General features: G+C 44.8%; 1 protein-coding gene across 2 annotated transcripts in view; it reads right to left on the reverse strand.

Annotated features, from left to right (window-relative positions):
• hipk2 (homeodomain interacting protein kinase 2) overlaps positions 1-18,753 on the reverse strand; it is a 77,739-nt gene that overhangs the window by 54,688 nt on the left and 4,298 nt on the right. For both annotated transcript variants that reach the window (XM_028584883.1, XM_028584882.1), the window contains exon 2: positions 3,832-5,002. In XM_028584883.1, coding sequence (XP_028440684.1) covers positions 3,832-5,002 — 1,171 coding nt within the window. The remainder of the gene's footprint in view (positions 1-3,831; positions 5,003-18,753) is intronic.

Genomic DNA, 18,753 nt, shown 5'->3' on the forward strand with positions numbered 1-18,753 from the left:
CATTTAGGCTCAGTTGGTAGTCTGAGTTGGTGTCTGAAAGTCGCAGCTATGGAGCCAGGCACCAGCTTCAGTTCCATACCCATGCAGACCTCTAATTGATATACAAAAAAAGACATGGAAACAGAGCAATCCTTTGGAGACACCAGAATCCCATTACCTAAATGACAAGGCCTTTGGACAGTCCAGCAGACAGTCCCGTAGGGTGAGAGAGTATATTCTCTTGACATCCCTTCCTCTGTCTGCACGTTCCCCCTCGCTTTCTCTAGCAGCAGCCTCCACATGGCCGGCTGCTGCTAGCTGCACTGCCTCAGGAAACATAACATAAACTTAAATAATTCCACCCATCTCATGGACTTCAACCAATGAAGTAAATAGGACAAACGAGCCTGGGACAAAACTGGGACAAGACAATAATCCCTTTATCGGGCAAAAGGTAGGCTTGACTAGCCGGCTTACCTGCTACATTATTAAGGAGAAAGGTAGCAGGAAAGGAGACAAGGGTAAAAGAACCAGGGTAGGTCACAAGTTGATGTTGTGACAACGTAAACGCCACTCAATAATTAAGGTTAAGGTAATAATTAAATAATAGTAGGGAGACTGTATTCGAGTGCATTGGCACTGAGTGTAGAAGTGCTCCAGACAGGCCTATTTGACAAGGATAGATGAGCTCAGCTACACGAGCCTGTATTCGCTAAGCACTGAAGCGAACAAAGTTAAGACTCTAAGCAACCTGCGAGATGTTCTTGCAAATAGCACATCCCTTGTTTACCTTGAATGCTAATGTTTTATTTGCATGAGTCAACCTTGCGGAAAAAAATCTATAAGTCATTTGAAAGGCTCTTAGAGCACATGCGACGCTATTCTACGGCAGCCAAAATGCAAACAGCCACGTGTGAGGGATATGAAACTCCAACCAAATGGATGTAAGCAAAAGCGGGCGATAATGGCTTTGGATGTATGATGTCTTCAATGGGCTTAAAATTACTCTTTTTTTTTCATCCATCCTTGCCATATCTACTGTCACCTCACCATATCAACCAGAAACAAAAACTTAAGTGCAATACAAGACACAGATTAGGGCAAGGTACCAATAATCAATGTTGACAGGCACGGACCGAATGGCTTCCATAGTATCGAGTATCAAAAAATGCCATGTCATTCAATGCCAGATTTCAATACCTAAGGAGTAGCTCTCATTAGCGTCAGTGAGCCAAAAAGCCTGCAGCATGCTTCTACCAAGTACTAATAATGCTGGTGATTGGCTGTCTAACGTTACATGTTTTAGAGGCAAGCAGGAAAAACACTGTTACGCACAGAGATGGGGCTTATGTGTGTGTGTTGTTGTATTTTGAGACTACAGTGTGCATCACACAGGTGTAAAGGAGCTGAAAACTAATTGATGGATTGGATTTTTAAAAATTGGTATAAAAAAAAAAAGTATCATTTGCGGTATCTGTACCGGTATAGAACATTTTTAAATGGAACCCTGCCCTAACACAGATATTTTATTTAACAGGAATCAAAGAAGACGACGGGGGGGGTGTTTTTGCTATTGTGAAAGATATAGAGTAACACAGAGCCGGCAGGTTGGAGCTGGCAAATCCCACCTGTATGTAATCTCTACCCTGTAAAGGTACCGTCTGCAGTACAGAAACAGAAACTATCCTGCAATCGTCTCATCTGAAATCATCAAAGATTGTTTGATGTTCTCCTCGCTTTTGAACTCGCCATGAACTCTACCCGCAGTCGAGGTTTGTTTGCTGCCCAAACGGCATGTGATGCTGAGACACCCGTAGCGCTCGTCCCCCGTGAGCTCATTCTTTGAATTGAATTGAATTGAAAGACTTGCCTCATTCCTCACAATGAAACCTGGTAAAGCAAACACACTCTTGTAGTTGAAATACTGTACGTACATGAAAAGATGCATTACGGAAAAGCCTGTGTGTGTCACACACACACACACACACACACACACACACACACACACACACACACACACACACACACACCACTCCCAATGCCTCAAACCAGGGTCACCAAGTCCCTGGTCTTGGTTTTGGTGGCTGGTGGGTAATTTTCTGGTCAATGTCAGCCTTTCTTTCCCCTCCAACGCTGCCAAGAGGAAATGAAGGGATGATCTCTCCGCTCTCCTCCACTCGTCACTCCCCGAGAAAACAGACAGGAACATTTTATGGCCTGCTTGTTGCCGTACAGCCCAGGAGCAACAACAGCAGGACAACTAGTGGTGTTTACTTCATGACGAGCTACTTAAACGGATAGAACGGCACTGCCCTGTTGACATTGTACAATCCAGTTCCCATACGGGGATATATATTGTAAGTTGAGAAGAAGTGTTCATAAAATACAGTTCAATAACAACTATAGCTCGGATAAAATAATACACCTGTCAGATGCTATAACAGATCAGGATCTGAGGATTTCTGATTGTTTTTTTAATCTTCCCCAAATGCAGCAGTTTGAATCCCATTACTGTTCACCTGTTCTCTCTACTGTCTAAACCTTGCCATCTTCCTGTTTTAACAGGAAACAATGGTCTTCAGTGTAGCACATTTAAAAAGCCAGTGATAAACTGTAAAGATAACAAAACCAAACTCAGAATCCAGTAAATGGGGACCACAAACTTCTCTCTACAGAATCTACACTATTCGCAGTTGCAGAGCTGCCACCTGGCATGTGTCAATGGGTATATGTGTGTGGTTTTGTGTGTGCGCGTGTGTGTGTGTGTGTGTGTATATGTGTGTGGTACCATGGCTTACACACACACCTGTTCTTCCCTCAGCCCCGGCACCAGGCCTGGGCCCCAAACAAAGCTTCTCTCTGTACGGACATGGACAATGTTTGATTCCTCGCGCAGTTCCCCCCAACACTGCCTCTGCTGAAACCTAAACACACTATTTGCTACGGGCGAAAAAATACTGTTTAAGAAGTACTGGGAGAAGAAAGAAAAAGCCTTCCCGGGGACTCATCTGGTTCTAATGCAGGGCCCGCTGGTGTGGATTACAGGCACATATTACAGGAGAACTCAGGCTGACCCCTCATCTCTATCCCGGGGGGAAATGGGAGCCAGCTATGGTGATGGGGGTCTGAGGGGTCCAGGGGCCTGGGGAGCCGAGGGGTGAATAGAACCCTGTGGGCAGGCTGCCACCCCACATGATTGGTGCCCTTCGTCAATGAGGGAGTTTGTCTGAGATCTTTTCAAAAAACCCTCCATTGAAAAAACGGGGGGAAAAAAAACACCTCCTCCCCTGAACCTCTTAAAGACACTAAGAAATCTCATTGCTTCAAATATTTCAACCAGATTTTAAACCAAGTTTTGGTGGAAGTATAAAAAGCCTTTGCTAATCTTCAAAGTAACACTACAACATGCTTGTTTTATCACATTAAACACAATAAGCAGCTGGCTACTCAGCAAGCCTTTGAGTTTTACTGTTCTATCCCACATTGGAAAATGGGGGGGGGGAGTTAACTACTACAGGGGTAAACAAGCAAAGAAAGTGAAAAAATCGGAGTGAAGAGAGAGAACTTGAGCAGCAGCTCATAAGGCTGGCAGCCAATCATGGGTGTTTGGCCAAATAATCAACCCAACTCGGAAAAAAACATTCCTATTAAAGCTGGGATAAATCAAACAAGATGCAGAAAGCACCAATGATCATCCAAACAAAACGAACAGGAACAGACAGAGGGACACGTCTCTTTTTCTTTGCTCCTTTTTCTCTTTGCATCCGCAGTGTTACGTACAATGCCTAAATGAAGTCTTTCATGGCCATTTCATAACAAGCTAATTATCATGTCAAAGCAAGAAGCTCTTACCTGTAGTATCTGGACTGTAGATAAGTGGAGCAGACTGCTTTTGACACATGGCTGGCTGAGCCAAAGTCGATGACTTTGACCCTGTAGGGCTGTCGAGACGGGTCCACGAGCATGATGTTCTCTGGCTTCAGGTCAGCGTGGATCAGGCCCAGGCTCTTCAGTTTCATCAGCGCCGTGGCCACCTGCTGTAGCACGGGTCGGATGTATTTGAGCGGCAGGGGGCTGAACTTGTTCTGCTTGAGGAAGTCGTACAGGTTCTGCTCCAGCATCTCAAATACCAGGCACGTGTGGTTCTTGTGCTGGAAGCACTCGTAGGCCCTCACGAAGTTGAAGTCATCTGCGCTCTCCGTGCTGAGACGCGCCAGGATGCTGACCTCGATCTGACCCTGCCGTGCATACGACGGGTGGTTTTTCAAGATCTTGATGGCCACGATCTCGTTGGTGCCCCTCTTCCAGCACTTAACCACCTGTCCAAAGGTTCCTCGCCCCAAGAACTCCAGCACTTCGTAGGTGTTGGTCATGGAGCAGAGCACCTCGTGTTGCACCAGCTGGTAGTCGCCCTCGCTGTTGGAGCCGCTGTTCTTGGACGTTGCGGTGGAGGTGGCGGTGGCCACCGTAGCCACCGTGGCTCCGCTGGCTGCACCGTTCTGGATCATCGGTGGGCCGTGCTCCTCGATGATGTGCACGCTGCTGTTGTTGTCAAGCTCCTCACTTTTGCGCTTAAGCCCGCATCGCTGGTAGGTGTCAAGGAGACTGACCGTGCTGCGGCGCGTCAGGTTGTGAACGCCAACCCCGCCACCCACACCGCTGCCGCCGCCGCCACCACTGCTGCTGCTGCTGCTGCCTCCACCCCCGCTGCCCAGCAGAGACCCCACGGCCCCCGAAGTGCTGCTGGCTGAGGCGACCACAATGTGGCCCGAGCTGGCTGGGAAGATGAGTGCCTGCTCGTAGGGCAGGGTGGAGCTGGTGACTTGCAGGGAGTTGTTGATGCCGAGGGGGCCACTGGCGGCCGACAAGTTCTTGCTGCTGTTGTGGCTGTAGACTTTGCTGTGTGTGCCGTACCCTGTCATATCCCAGTTACAACTCTGCTCCACCTTCAGTTTCTTCACGCTAAAGAAGGCACTTGATTGGAGAGTGTGAGGGGAGAACACTTGCACTTGCGAGGCCATACCTGTGACAAGAAGGGAGCAGAGGGGAGGAGCAAAGAGGACATGGGGGGGGTGGGGGATGAAAGTGAGAGGTTAGGAAATTGAGAGTGAGACTGAAACATGAGTGGTAGCCAGTAGCTTTAAATAAAGACAGCTCGGGTCAGAGCAGGTCATTAAAACACCAAAGCGTAAATGCTGATGCGTCAGCATGTTAACCTGTTGAACTCTTTAAAATCATAATAAAGTAACAGGCATTAAATGGCCTTCAAATTGTCATGAAGCATTTGTTGCTTTGGCGTTAAATCGTTTCTATGTAGTAGGCCTACTGGCGTCTAGCTTTTTGATTCAGATACTGCGTCATTAAAACTGGTGGGAAAGGGATGTTGTTTATATTGTTATCCAAGCCAGAAAGATAAGCAGGTTTAAATTGAATAGCGCTTAGGCAAACCACTGGTTCATGCAGAGGAAATGCCATTTCCCCACTGTTCCCATCTGCAGCAAAGTAAATAGGCTGAGAGTATACTCAAAGAATACCCTTCATTGGACGCTCCACAGAGAAAGTGGAGCAACACAAAAAAAACAGGCCCACAACAAGAAAGTGTTAAGGAATGATTGCAATTTACTTCCTCACTACAGAACCCAGCCCTTGCATTAGTACACAATTACTCACTTGAGGGAAGGTGGTGGAAGACATTTCGTTTGAAAAACTGTGAGAACAGAAGAGGGGCGCCGAACGCCCTCTCAACTACAGATCCCGAAGACAACAAAACAAAGGCAAAACTGCAGCGAGGCTGTGCTCTGAACTCCTGGGAACGAGCTGCCTCAGAATAAGCAAATGCTTCTCCAAGCAAACAACTGCCCCAAAATAGTCCCTTTCTTTATCTCCTGCTTTGCAAACAGTCTTGTTTGTAACGTTGAAATGATTATTACGGCACAAGGAAGGATAAACAAGACTTGTAGTGGTGCTACTGTATGTTTAAACACTTTCCATTAAACCCCAAATTAGTTTACTGCTAACAAACTAAGAGCTACCACCTGGCCGTGCCAACGCCCTTACAATTGAGGCCTCGCTGTTGATCAGGTCATGCAGGAATCAAAGAAAGCTACAGTCGCAGCTCGCACACAAACACCAACACAACACTTTTGTGTGTTTAATAGACATCTTGAACGCTGGGAAGTTTGGTTCTGTTCAGAGATAATTAGTGGAGGATTTCCTTTCAAGATGGGAGGACTTCCATAATTGTGGGCTCTCTTCTGCAAACAGAAAGCCGAGAGGAGTGGACATGCCTGGTCACTTTGTCATTATTAGCCCTTTGAGTGGCGATGATGATTAATTCAGTAGGAGGTTGGCAGCCCTCCACTATACTTTGTCTCGTTTGTGTTTTTAAACTCTCCTAACCTCTCTTCCTCCTCTTTTTTTTTTTTTTTTTTTTTTTTTTTTTGTTGTCGCTGTATGGCCTTGCTTGTACTTACTAGTTATCTGCGTGGTCATCTGGTCTTAGCCCTAATGCTGCAGGATTGGAGCTGCAGGGCACATTAGAGGGCTCGCTGTAAACCTGGCGGGTGTTGTACAGAAGCTGATGCAGCATAGCACCTCCATGCCTCCTGTAATACTTATTTAAGCCTCAAACGTGATCTCTGCACATATGTGCTCCGAACAATAATTAAGCTATTTTTTTTTGTTGTTGCTTTAGGTGCCCCACGCCTAACCACTTCCTGACCAGACCTGTAGGCTAGTCCAGAGAGGTAATGAAGATTGTCCGCTAGGCTATTAGGGGCAAGGCTCTCTGCTAATCACATAAGCCCCGAAGGCCAGATGTCACTCCTTGGATTACCAATTCCTGTGCCTGGATTTAACGCTAAAAATAATTTGAATGATGGGTTGCGTCACAGAACAGCGTCAACAGTGTGTGATTGAGAGCCTGACAGGATAATCACAGGCACAGACTGACTGACACAAAGATGGATGGACAGACACAGAGCTGGCTTGTTCCTCTTATGGAAAATTCCAGCATTACAAATCCGCCAGCATGATTATGGATAGCTCGGGGTTTTACAAGGCCAGATTGAGGCTAGCTGCTCTTTGCATTAGCATCACATGAATTCCTCCTCAACCCTGATCTTAGTCACTCATTGACTCTCTGTCAGTTTTAACACTGTGGTCAAAGAGTTCACTTGATATTGCCTACGCAGTGCAATGAACTGAAGGCCACACGTTTCCCTAAACTAGGGAAGCCTGTAAAATAACGCTGAGAAAAATATTTAGAAATGCATAGGATATTCAGCTTAAGAAATTCTACACAGCTGGTTTTTGCAACAACACTCAGAGCCAGCAGCATAGTTTAGAGCCCTGTGCGGAGAAGAGATAAGTAATTAAATGGACCAAAAGTAAGAGGTCAAATGGCTGGAATGTTATCTCATGACAACATACACAGGCAACAATGTGACCAATTATACTTCATTGGGAAAGTGGCTCCAGTTCTCATTAATCACTCGTCAGAGTTCAAACATAACATATTTATGATCTACAATCTGAACACCAAAATCCTCTATCCTGTTGTCAGAAACAATACAGCGCAAGAGACCTTCCCTTGAAAATGTCCTCTTGGAGTTTATTTGAATTTCTGAACCCTATGCCAAACAAAAAACTGTAAAGGTCCATTGTTGTACATTTACAATGTTGGAATGCCTTCAGTAGCCAAGGCTTTCCATTTAGCATACCTAAAGAAACACTGTGTGTCCCACATACTGCAATTAAGCATGCCAGAGAGGCATTTTCCACTGTTTACAGGCAGCATGTTAAAATGGTAGGAGTCAATGTTTTCAGAGAGATTACTTCTCTGTCCGGGGTTTGTTAATCTTCTTTTTGGGAGGATCAGGGCCGTTCTGCATGCCATGCTGGGTCTAGAGATGGACTGAAAGGGAGGGAAGAAGAATAGGGCATGGAGAACGGGTCCACGAGTGGCCCTCACATTCTAGTCTGTGACCTGCTTCTGTTTACTCTCTTTTATTAAACCCGTCATTTATACTGCGCTGACAGCATGACAGAGAGTATTGATGAGGACGCCTTTAGGCACCACCAAACCTGCCAAATAGTCCTTTGTAATTACAAATAGACTTTTAATATAAAAACCTGTTTATCATTCAACTCATTCGCGCCTCTCCTCAAAGTTCTGCGCTTTATACGAATCATAAAAAAGATTTAAGGTTGAGATAAAAAGAAATGCATAAAATCTGGCTTGTAAGTTTAGATATATACCCCAGCCATCACCAAGGAGAATATCTTGAGACCGCAGTCTGGTCTGTCTGGTCGATGTTTCCTGGCCTGGATATATTTGGACTACTTCCTAAGGCCCAGGGACGGGGAGAAACTGGAAGATACCCAATGGCCCGGGCTGTTTGTTGCACTGCAGGGGCCGGTGGTAGGCTCGGTAAACACATGAATTTAAAGGTCCCATGGCATGAAAATTTCACTTTATGAGTTTTTTTTTAACATTAATATGCATTCCCCCAGCCTGCCTATGGTCCCCCCAGTGGCTAGAAATGGCGATACGTGTAAACCGAGCCCTGGGTATCCTGCTCTGCCTTTGAGAAAATGAAAGCTCAGATGGGCCGATCTGGAATCTTGCTCCTTATGAGGTCATAAGGAGCAAGGTTACCTCCCCTTTCTCTGCTTTGCCCGCCCAGAGAATTTGGCCCACCCATGAGAGAGAGACATCGTGGCTTTCAAACGAGCAAAGTGGCAGTTGGTCAAGGATTTTGCAATTATGTAAGCACATAATGTAATCTGAAAACTGCTGCCCTGGTTAAAAAAACAATGCAACTGATCTCAGCTGGTATTCTGTCTATAATGGAGTGGAATGGAAATTTCTAAGTGACCCCAAACTTTTGACCAGTAGTATATATATATATATATATATAGATGAAAAAGACAAGATGAAGAATAGAAAGAGAAAAGGGGGAGCTGAAAAGGCCAGAATAATAAAAAAAAAGAAGCTATAAAAGCTGACATGGCCGAATGAGCCAAACTTGTTTATTATTAAAACAAGCTTACGGCTTAAGAATGAAGGTACAGAAGAAGCGACAGAAGTTGATGGTGACTATGAGACAGGCATGCTAGCTTAGGCTACAATGCCAAGATGTAAGTTGTGGGGACAAAACTTATTTGCACTGAATTGGAAATGATGATGTTCTTGAAAAATACACTGTGAATAACAAGGTTGTAGAGAATAGTGCACTATAGTGGACTTACATAGTAAAGTTATAATTATATATCCCTCCAGTATAATAGGTTATGAACTAAAGCCTAACTAATGACTACCGACACCGACGGAGACGCTCTGATGATTCTTCTCCTTACTGGACATCCAAGTGTCCACAGGACTGGAGGGTGAGCGGAGGGTGGGCCAAATCGCTGGCTAATGAAATGACTTCTGACTGTCTAGACAATGCATTATCTCACCCTTCGCTGCTGTTTGCACGTGGGTGTTGGAGCACTACACTGTGGCGCTACTTGCCGCACCTCCATCACTTTTCTGAACTCCCTGTCACATAGAGATGGAAGAGAAATTAAAGGAAAGACCAACGTAATATGTCTCAGTAAGGTATTGGGTCACCAGAACAGCTTCAACTCACCCTCAGATTCTCCAAGGAAATCTTGTGGAGGGGAGACACCATTCTTCCAAAAGACATTCACTCATTTGGAAGTGAAGTGTCTAACGTGTCAGCCCAAACTCTCCCATACCGTAGGTGTTTTCAGTATGGGAGACTGCAAAGGCCACTGCATATGACTCACGTTGCGTCACAGAGCAGTGTCAACCCTGTGTGACTGAGAGCCTGACAGGATAATCACAGGCACTGATGGACACAAGGATAGATGGACAGACACAGAGCTGGCGTGTTCCTCTTATGGGAAATTCCAGCATTACATATCTGCCAGCATGATTATGGATAGCTCGGGGTTTTACAAGGTCGGATCGAGGCTAGCTGCTCTTTGCATTAGTACCCCTAAACTATGGAAGCCTCTAAAATAAAGCTGAGAAAAATATTTAGGAATGCAAGGGACATTATTGAAATTTTTGCCACATCTATTTGGTAATCAAACCATTTAGTGAGCCACTGCATTTGTTTCTTAACTCCTTTTTTTTTCAGCTTTTCTTTTCATTTGTCACCCATTTGTATCTACATGTACATGGGTATCATGGCCAACAGAACCACTGGTGGAAAACCTGTAGCGAGGACACTGACTTAAACGCAACAGTTGAACGCACCACTGAGGAGTCCTTCCTGCCTCCTGCCTAAGTTCTGCTCTCAGTATGGGAGCTGGAGCTTGACACTGCATAGTTTCCCCCCTCTCTCTCTCTCTCTCTCTTACCCGGCCACTATTGACCATCATGCCTGCCTTTTTAGCTCTCTCATCTCTGCTTATTTATAGAATAATGCATCAGACGAGCTCGCGGGGAGATGCTGTCATGCAGGCTTCTGCTCCAACAGCCTTTATGCTCATCCTGACCACAGTATTTGACCAGTCGGAATTGGCTCGCCATGTGTCTGTTACAAACACACAAAAGAGGGCAAATATCCATCTAGCATATTGACAGCGTACGAGGAAATGTGGATGCCATTTTGACGGACACATACAGGGCTTCTTATCTCGTAAATCAGCAACATGCCTGCTGTAAATGTGACACTCCCTCAACTCTCCCTTTCCTGGAAGCAAACAGCCAAAGACACAACATGTTGTGCTGGCAGTGAGATAACATGTGTGGTCAGCACTAATCCAAATGCACACGCATAGATACATAAGCAAGAACAGACCCACACACACATATACACACACACACACACACACACACAGGAGCACCAATACCAAGAGGCCCGTACAGCCACACACATTCACATCCGTCGGTGTGGCGATTATAAACTTTCTTTTATAAACTAGGCAATGATCACTTAAATCTAAAAGTAAAGCTGCAAACCTGCTCTCCTTGGTAACTGTCAGTAGATAAGGAGGTAAACATTAACGTTGTAAGTGTGGTCATAAAACAAGTGGTGTTAGAAAAACCCTGCCTTGTTTATACTGCCAGGTCAGCCTATCCAGGCGCTGAACCGAGGCACAGGGGTGGAGGAGAGAGGAGCGGGAGATGAGGAGGAGGAGGAGGAAGGGGTGGCAGAGTGGCTCTGCTTGAGCTGGCTTTCTTATTAATCAAATCACGAGTGTAGCAAAGCACAGCACCCAACTTCCTCCTCACCAAGAAAGAAAGAAAGAAAGAAAGACAGACAGACAGACAGACAGACAGACAGACAGACAGACAGACAGAAAGAAAGAAAGAAAGAAAGAAAGAAAGAAAGAAAGAAAGAGGCCTTGTAATAAATGCCCTTGCTGCAGCAGAAGTAAAACATTGAGAGTGCAACAGAAAAACTATTTGTTCTGTGCAGAAGTCTTGTGTGGCAGCATAAAATGAGAACTGAAGAGGGCTGAAAACGTGACCAACCATAAACCAAAGGCCCCTGTTGATTCACGACTCAGCTGCACTACCATCAACGTCCACTGTATGCATCGGGCTGTGACTACAAACAGTGCTGGGCCACGCAGGGACACACACCTGATAACACAGCCGTTCTCCAGAATGCTTATCATGTGCACACAGTACGAAACGCCCCGCCACACCACACTTCCTCTTATGTCATTAGGATCAACAATGACAGCTGGACACAATATGGACTATAACTGAGATCAACTTATGAGAAGTGCAGGCAAGAAACAGTAACCCAACACAGACAACATTAGGGGAGGACACACCTGATGAGCCGTGTTTGCTGCCCTTGCAACGTAGCGCAACCTGAGGTTTTGAAAGGATGGCACTTCACTAAGTGAAGGACAAAAGCCGGCGATATGCAAACACAAATTGAAATACAATGATGCCGACGTTCACACAGGGACACACAAACACACAAACACAAGGAGCCGGGTTCCTGTAAGCTACGGGAGTAGAATGATGTTTTTCAGAGATGGAGACTTTAATTTTATTTCTAAAGGGTCTAACCTCTTCCTGGACACACACATATAATTATATTGTCAGACAAAAACGATCAACTGACAGAGAAAAAAACTGAACAAAGGAATTTAAATATAAATAATACACCATGATTTTCATTTCGTGTGATCCCTAGTTAATTATACGTGGGTTGCCTTATGCATTCCAAAGGTATTCAGTTTGTGAGGGTCAGATTTGTATTAACCCCACTAATATGGTTATCAAATCTAAAGTGTTACGTGAGTTAATAGTCTTCACTCTTCACTACATTTTTGGAGTACTATTTGCAGTAAGAAAAGTCAAACAGCGACAGTAAAAGCTGAAGGCAAAGACGGAGACAGTTGCAGGGAAAGATGTCAGTTGGAGGGAACACGGCATCATTGCCCCACCCTGCCCTGTTTTTGGGTGTGTTCTTGAACTTAGTGGTCAAAAGCCTCTTTCCGACCAAGTAGTTACAGGAACGTAGTTATAGGAACAGTCCACTTCTAAACAGTACTGCTAACTACTTTCCCCCAAAACCGGTTTTGCCATTTACATTCACACTGGCCAAGTGTCCACAGGAACTGACCTTTTATTATTATAACACAGCCATCTAACCACCACTATGCAGAAAAGGGAAAAGACCTTGCCCTGAAGTAGGAGCTGAAAGAGTTACAGGAACTGCGGCCAGAGGAATTTAATAATCCCCAAATTGGTCCAGTCGGAACACGAGAAAAAAAAGGGCTTTTAGGAACGTTATGTTCTAGGAACTGCAAAAATCCCTCCGGTCGGAAAGCGGCTAAAGTCTGCATCTGCATGACTATCCGATAGAGACAGCTGCAATAATGCCTGACTTCTGCTTGTTGGATGCATACATCACCGGGCGCACAACTCTCTGCACGTGTGCAGAATTTGTGTGTGCACATGACAGTAGGCGTGTAACCACAGACATACATCTCTGCCATATTTCTACAGTATTTCTATTTCTGAGACTCCACGTGTGTCTTAGCACATCTTAGCTGTGTAGTAACAACATGCATGAAACCACCACCCAAAACACACACACACACACACACACACACACACACACACACACACACACACACACACACACAAAAACAGAGGGACTAATCTGATGCCCCACCCCTTAAAAATGCTGCGATTAACCCCGACAACAGAGGAACCAGTCCAACCTGCCAAGGCACCTGGGGACCAATCACACACAGGCAGGGCCACCACTTCCTGTATTTCCAAAACACTGTATTCAAACAGCAAACTGATAGGGATTTAGTTTGAAAAAAAGGAATGTGTTGCTAGGAAAAGATATTCATGAATAATTCCCCACAGTTTTTTTTTTCTTGTTTGTTTTATGCACAGCTGATAAAACAAACCAATGCCTGGCTGTTACTTTCAGCTCTCGGTTACGTGCAAGTCGGCGGCTTGAAACCAGGATGGCGCAGGGTGTTCTTGAATGACAAGATGTGACACACAGGTGAGTCCATGTGTTTGATAATGATTAGCGCTGATGCTGGTGCATGAAGCCCAGTTTTAACTGCCTCAAAGATGGCAGAAGATGGAGGAAGAAACAGGCAACTTCTATCCATTTCACATCAGAGCTCTTTATAACCCCCACATGCGGTTGGCCTTCTGCTCCCCTGTCTCCCCCAGTATACCCCGCCTCCCAGTGCTATCAAATACAAGCTGGAGATGGTGGACATGCCTCCCCAGGCGACAAGAGTGTGTGGTATTTCAGCGGGGTGTGTGAAGCTGCTGCTTGGGGCCTATTAAGGCCACAGATCAGACTAATTTAGACTACAGATGCCTTTTTTTTCCTCCCTCTAAAATGCCTCAACATGCACTCCTGCTTTCATGCTGCAGGTGACTCATCCATATACATTCTTGATAACTTGTTTTAATCTCCTAATCTCTCTTTATCATCTTCCTTTTAACCTTCTCTCTTTCTGTAGCTTCTCTCATTTCTGTCTGTCTTTTCTTTGACAAGGTACGCCCACCGTGCTATGTATTCAAACAGCTTTTAAAAGATTATAGCACACATACTCACATACTCACATACTCACATACCATATGTGTCCTTAATCCAACTGACAGTGTGTCGTAAACATGGCTGTTGAGTCTTTTTGGCCGCAGAGCTGAGGTATTAAACATGGCTAGCCAACTCAGCCCTCTGCGTCTGATTCAGCGTGAAAATCACGGCCTTAGCCGATTATATTTACAGTGTCCTCGCAGTCGCAAATAGCAGCCAAAGCCAGGCAGGAAATGGCTATTCTGACCATCAGTTTAACTCCCACACATTGAGCGTATGAGAAATACACATTTGAATTGGCTTGCATAAAAGGTTAACACTTTCAAAAGGAGAAGAGAAGTTGTTGTTATTTTTAACCATTATGACGAACTTTGTTTAGCAAATTACAGGAACCAAGATCCATCTACTGTACAAATTTGCAAGTTTGGGTATGTTCCTGTGGTCTGAAATCCCAGATTTTAACAGATGGAAAGGATGACCTGTGGGAAGCCGGTACATAATAATTCATCATACTATAAGATGCTTTACTGTGAATAAAGATAGGAATGCTACTAGTGTGTTAGCCTAGCTGTGGGTATTTTTTTGTCCAGGCGATTCAAATGTTGAAAGGATCTGAATGAGGTTCATGTTACTGAAATGGATGCCACTTAACCCTGCCATGTTTGTGCCAAATGTCTTTACATTTAATGTGTATGAATGCAGAACTCCTCCTGACATTTTGTCTCATGTCTCCCTAATGAGGTAAAAAAAAATAAAAAATAAAAAAAATAAAAGTGCCTGGCCTGGACCGCTCTGGAGGTGTAAAGAAAAGAGAACAGGTCCACAGCTAAAGGTCAACTTTGGCCTTTTTCTGGGACAGCTTCTCTTAAATTGATGGAGGTGGTGGAAGCATGTTTGTGTGTGTTAGCAGCTGCTGGGCTCTGTCACGGGTCCAAGATGTAAGGAGTAGACAGGTTAAAGGAGACGAGGGGTGAGATCTACGACCCCCAACACCACAAAATCCCTCTTAGACAACTGACCCCCACACCAACCGCTAAACCACCCCCCCCACCCCAAGCTCCCCTGACCTCTGGCAGTGCCCCTGAGGCCCATGGGCCCCCGACAAGAGGGTATTCATCTCTCCACCCCGGCTCCACTGCCTCCCTCCCTCCATTTTCTGCCTTCCTTTTTTCAATCTCTGTCACTCCCTGTCTCTCCGCCATTCTCCCTCTCACTCTCTGTCTCTCAGGCTGAATGGAGGGGTCAGTTCAAAAGGCTGCCAGGCGGAGCTGCTGGCTGGCCATGACGGTGCCTGAGGCTTTGAAGTGTGGAGTGGATCTAAAAAGGTGTGTAGCCTGTTTTTAATGCTGAAACACACTTGCAGCCAGAAACATAACCGGGCACCGCTATTGCTTCCTGAATTCTGTTTAGTTAAGTTTTCCATGAATGCATACTTAAGTTTTATAATAATGTAGGCCATACTTATACAAGGAGTGTATGAGGAACATTTTCAGCAATAAATGTCACTACTGTTTTTGTTTTGTGAGCACTAAAGTTCTTCAAAGCTAAGCAAAGAGTGCATGCTTCCACTCTACTAAGATAAAACGACTGAAAAAAGCACTTTGTTGGAAGTTTCAGAATAAAATATATACCTATAATAACAGTGCATGCTTCTACTATAAATACTTAAATAAAACGACTGAAGAAAGCACTTTGTTGGAACTTTCAGAATAAAATATATACCTATAATAACAGTCCATACTTCTACTATAAATCTACTTAAATAAAATGGCTGAAGAAAGCCTTTGTTGAAACTGGATTTCTTCAAACATTTCTGAAGATCCTAAATATTGCATTTATGAATAAAAAAAAGCTTCAAACTGCCATTGAGCAACCATAATCATTCACTTATGCTGCAACTGAATGTTACTAAATGTCTTCAAAGATCTTTAGGCAGCTGCGAGAAAACATTTCTTACAGTTAGGCCATTCAGCGTTTTCTCGTGTCAGTACTGCAGTGGTATCAGAGGAGCCACAGGATAGACTAATTGAATCAATTACTTTTTAACATCTATTTCTCTCTCTCTTTCTCTCTACTTTATCCCTTAAAAGCTCACCAAAGCTTGGTTTCCAGGCTTAAGTGGTAACGAAGAAATCATTTTCTTCCCATAGGTGAATATCAAATAGATATAGGAGACCATTATTTCATGACTATAATTCTTAAAACCTCGGAGTGCTTGCTACAACACACTTTGTCACATGCACCTCCTGCCTCTTTTTGACATGTAACTTGTGAGTTTACTATATAGTGAAACAGATTTTTTTTTACTAATTAATACAGGATTCCTAAGAGAATCCCTGGTCTGAACCAAATTAAGGAAAAAAAAAGACATCACTTGAGAGGGAGGGACGCTTCGCTTTAATAGTGGCCGCCACATTTTATTTCCATTTCTGGCTAGCGTGGGGATGTGTCATCACAACTGCTTTCAGGGTAATAGAATAATCACACAGCATGTAGAAAAAGAAGGGGGAGTTGGAATAAGAAGATGAGAAGTGGAGTATGATTGTATGTGAGAAAGAACATGAGAGCAAATATTGCACAAACAGCAATAGGATGAAAAAGGAAAAGGGCTAAAGCTGCTGATTTCCATGCCTGTTGACTCTTTTGACTACCTCGGTCCTCGTCTGTTGCCGTCTTGCCTCCTGGCTCTGGACAGAAATGGGCTTGAGCGCTCGTCTGAGCTTTGAAGTCCTTTGGCTATCAGCCAAGCGTAGCGCTGTACCTGCAGCCATCTGTGAAGGGGCCCGCCAGCAGCCACCTATCGCTCCACTTCCCTTCCATGACCGAGAGGGGCCGAAGCCAGGAGTGGTGATGGGGCTGGCCGTGGCATTTAGTCCACATTGGCTGGACATGGCCGAGCCCATAGCTGTGTCTGTGTCGCTGAATATGAGAAAAACCTCAAGAAAACACCTCAGTGCCCTAATCTTACTGTGTAATTCTATGTTTCGTTGTATCGGTCTGTAAACGCTCCCCCTCTCCTTCTCTATCCTTCTCTATCCCCCCCCATTCCCCAACACACACTGTCTCCTTCACTCCGAAGAAGAGGAAGCGTGTGGAGGTTATGAAAGGCTTGATTAAAAACCGCAAACCATTTCTCACTCCGCGCTTCGTGTAATATGAAGAGACGGTTAGGATCTTTTGTTTAGATGAAGTGGCTGTGAGTGGAGTAGTTGCCTTTGCCATCCCACTGTAGTACCTTACATCATCTGTTGTCTTTGCACCACATTCAAGGCTTTGTTCAACTTTCTTTTTTTTTACAAGCTTCGCATGTGCATGTGCAATGTGACGTGTCAAGTTGGAAGGCCAAATTAGCCGATGATAAATACAGCCAGCAGCGGCAGCTCTCTTCCAGAGAGTGCGATGTCAAATGGACTGGTATGGGGGGGGACATTATTACAAACAATAGGATTAGGACCTGGGACAATGTGTGCCACAAACAAGTTGGTGGTTTGGTTTGAGGGGGGGAGTTAGTGATGGCAATAAGACAAGCCAGGGGGGACTGAGTGAGGCGGGAAGCGATGGGGGAGTCTGAGGGCTTTTGGATGGGGGTTATGATTAGGGAGAACAAAAAGCTACAGTAGTTAGACCTCTTCTCAAACCAGCCTCCTCTTACACACACACACGCACGCACACACATACACACACACACACACACACACACACACACACACACACACACACACACATGCGGGCTTCCAATCTGGCCGTCAGGCTGTTGCTGAAGTGTCACATGGGCACCATGTGTTCTGGCCAATGGCCTCTCGGCTTATCAACAAACGGGATGGAAGGACAGATAAAAGATAGGTGTGGGGGTGGGGCAGGGAAGCATGGGTGGGGGTGGGGGTGGAATCGGCAGGGTCATTGGCGAATAATGATTTCAAAGTGCATTGCAATATACCATATGGCCTGTGTGTAAAATGTAGAACATGCTCATGCTGCACTGTGCAATATTATTCACTTAAATATAGATAGACCTTCAGCATAGTGAGTGCCCTTTATGCTAAAGGAATCTCTCTGTAATTATTTCTTAGCAGGCCCAAGTTAACAAAAGGCTCCATTTACTCTGTGCTGTGTTGAGAAGCAATAAAATGTGGAACTTTGTTTGAACTGTGGCTTTCATAGCAGATCAAAGCAATGGATATGTCATAAGGTGCGGAGAATCTCAGCACTTTTTCACAGATGCTACTCTCCTCCTCGCTGTAAAGCGGCTATTCCATTACTTTTAGCAAGTGGAAGTTATCTAGATTTAAGAGGGACATTCATCTTTTTTTTCGTCTCTCACGCTGATCCTCAAATACATGTTTGAGGTAATATGTGGCACCCCGACTAGGAGCAAGAAAAATGCTACCAAATCCTTTTAGAGAATAAATGACACAGTCAGCTTCCAAAGAATTTAAAAACTGTGGGTTGTGTGTGCTAATTCCATTGATCAAGGGTCACGTGATGTGTTTTAATCAAGTTGTTCAATGCAGATATCTCATATTTGCAACTTAAATCCATACAGACGTTGCCTGCTGCTACACTACTTTCCTCCTTAACGGAGCCTGGAGTCGTTGCACTGCTAGGCAGAGCCAGGGGCAACTGTTCCACACAGGCTGACACCATACACAGTGTGAAACAACAGTGCAGGGAAAAAAAGGACCTTCACACATGCATGACAACCAACACGGAAATG

The sequence above is a fragment of the Perca flavescens genome, chromosome 8, assembly GCF_004354835.1.
Source record: "Perca flavescens isolate YP-PL-M2 chromosome 8, PFLA_1.0, whole genome shotgun sequence".
Taxonomy (NCBI): domain Eukaryota; kingdom Metazoa; phylum Chordata; class Actinopteri; order Perciformes; family Percidae; genus Perca; species Perca flavescens.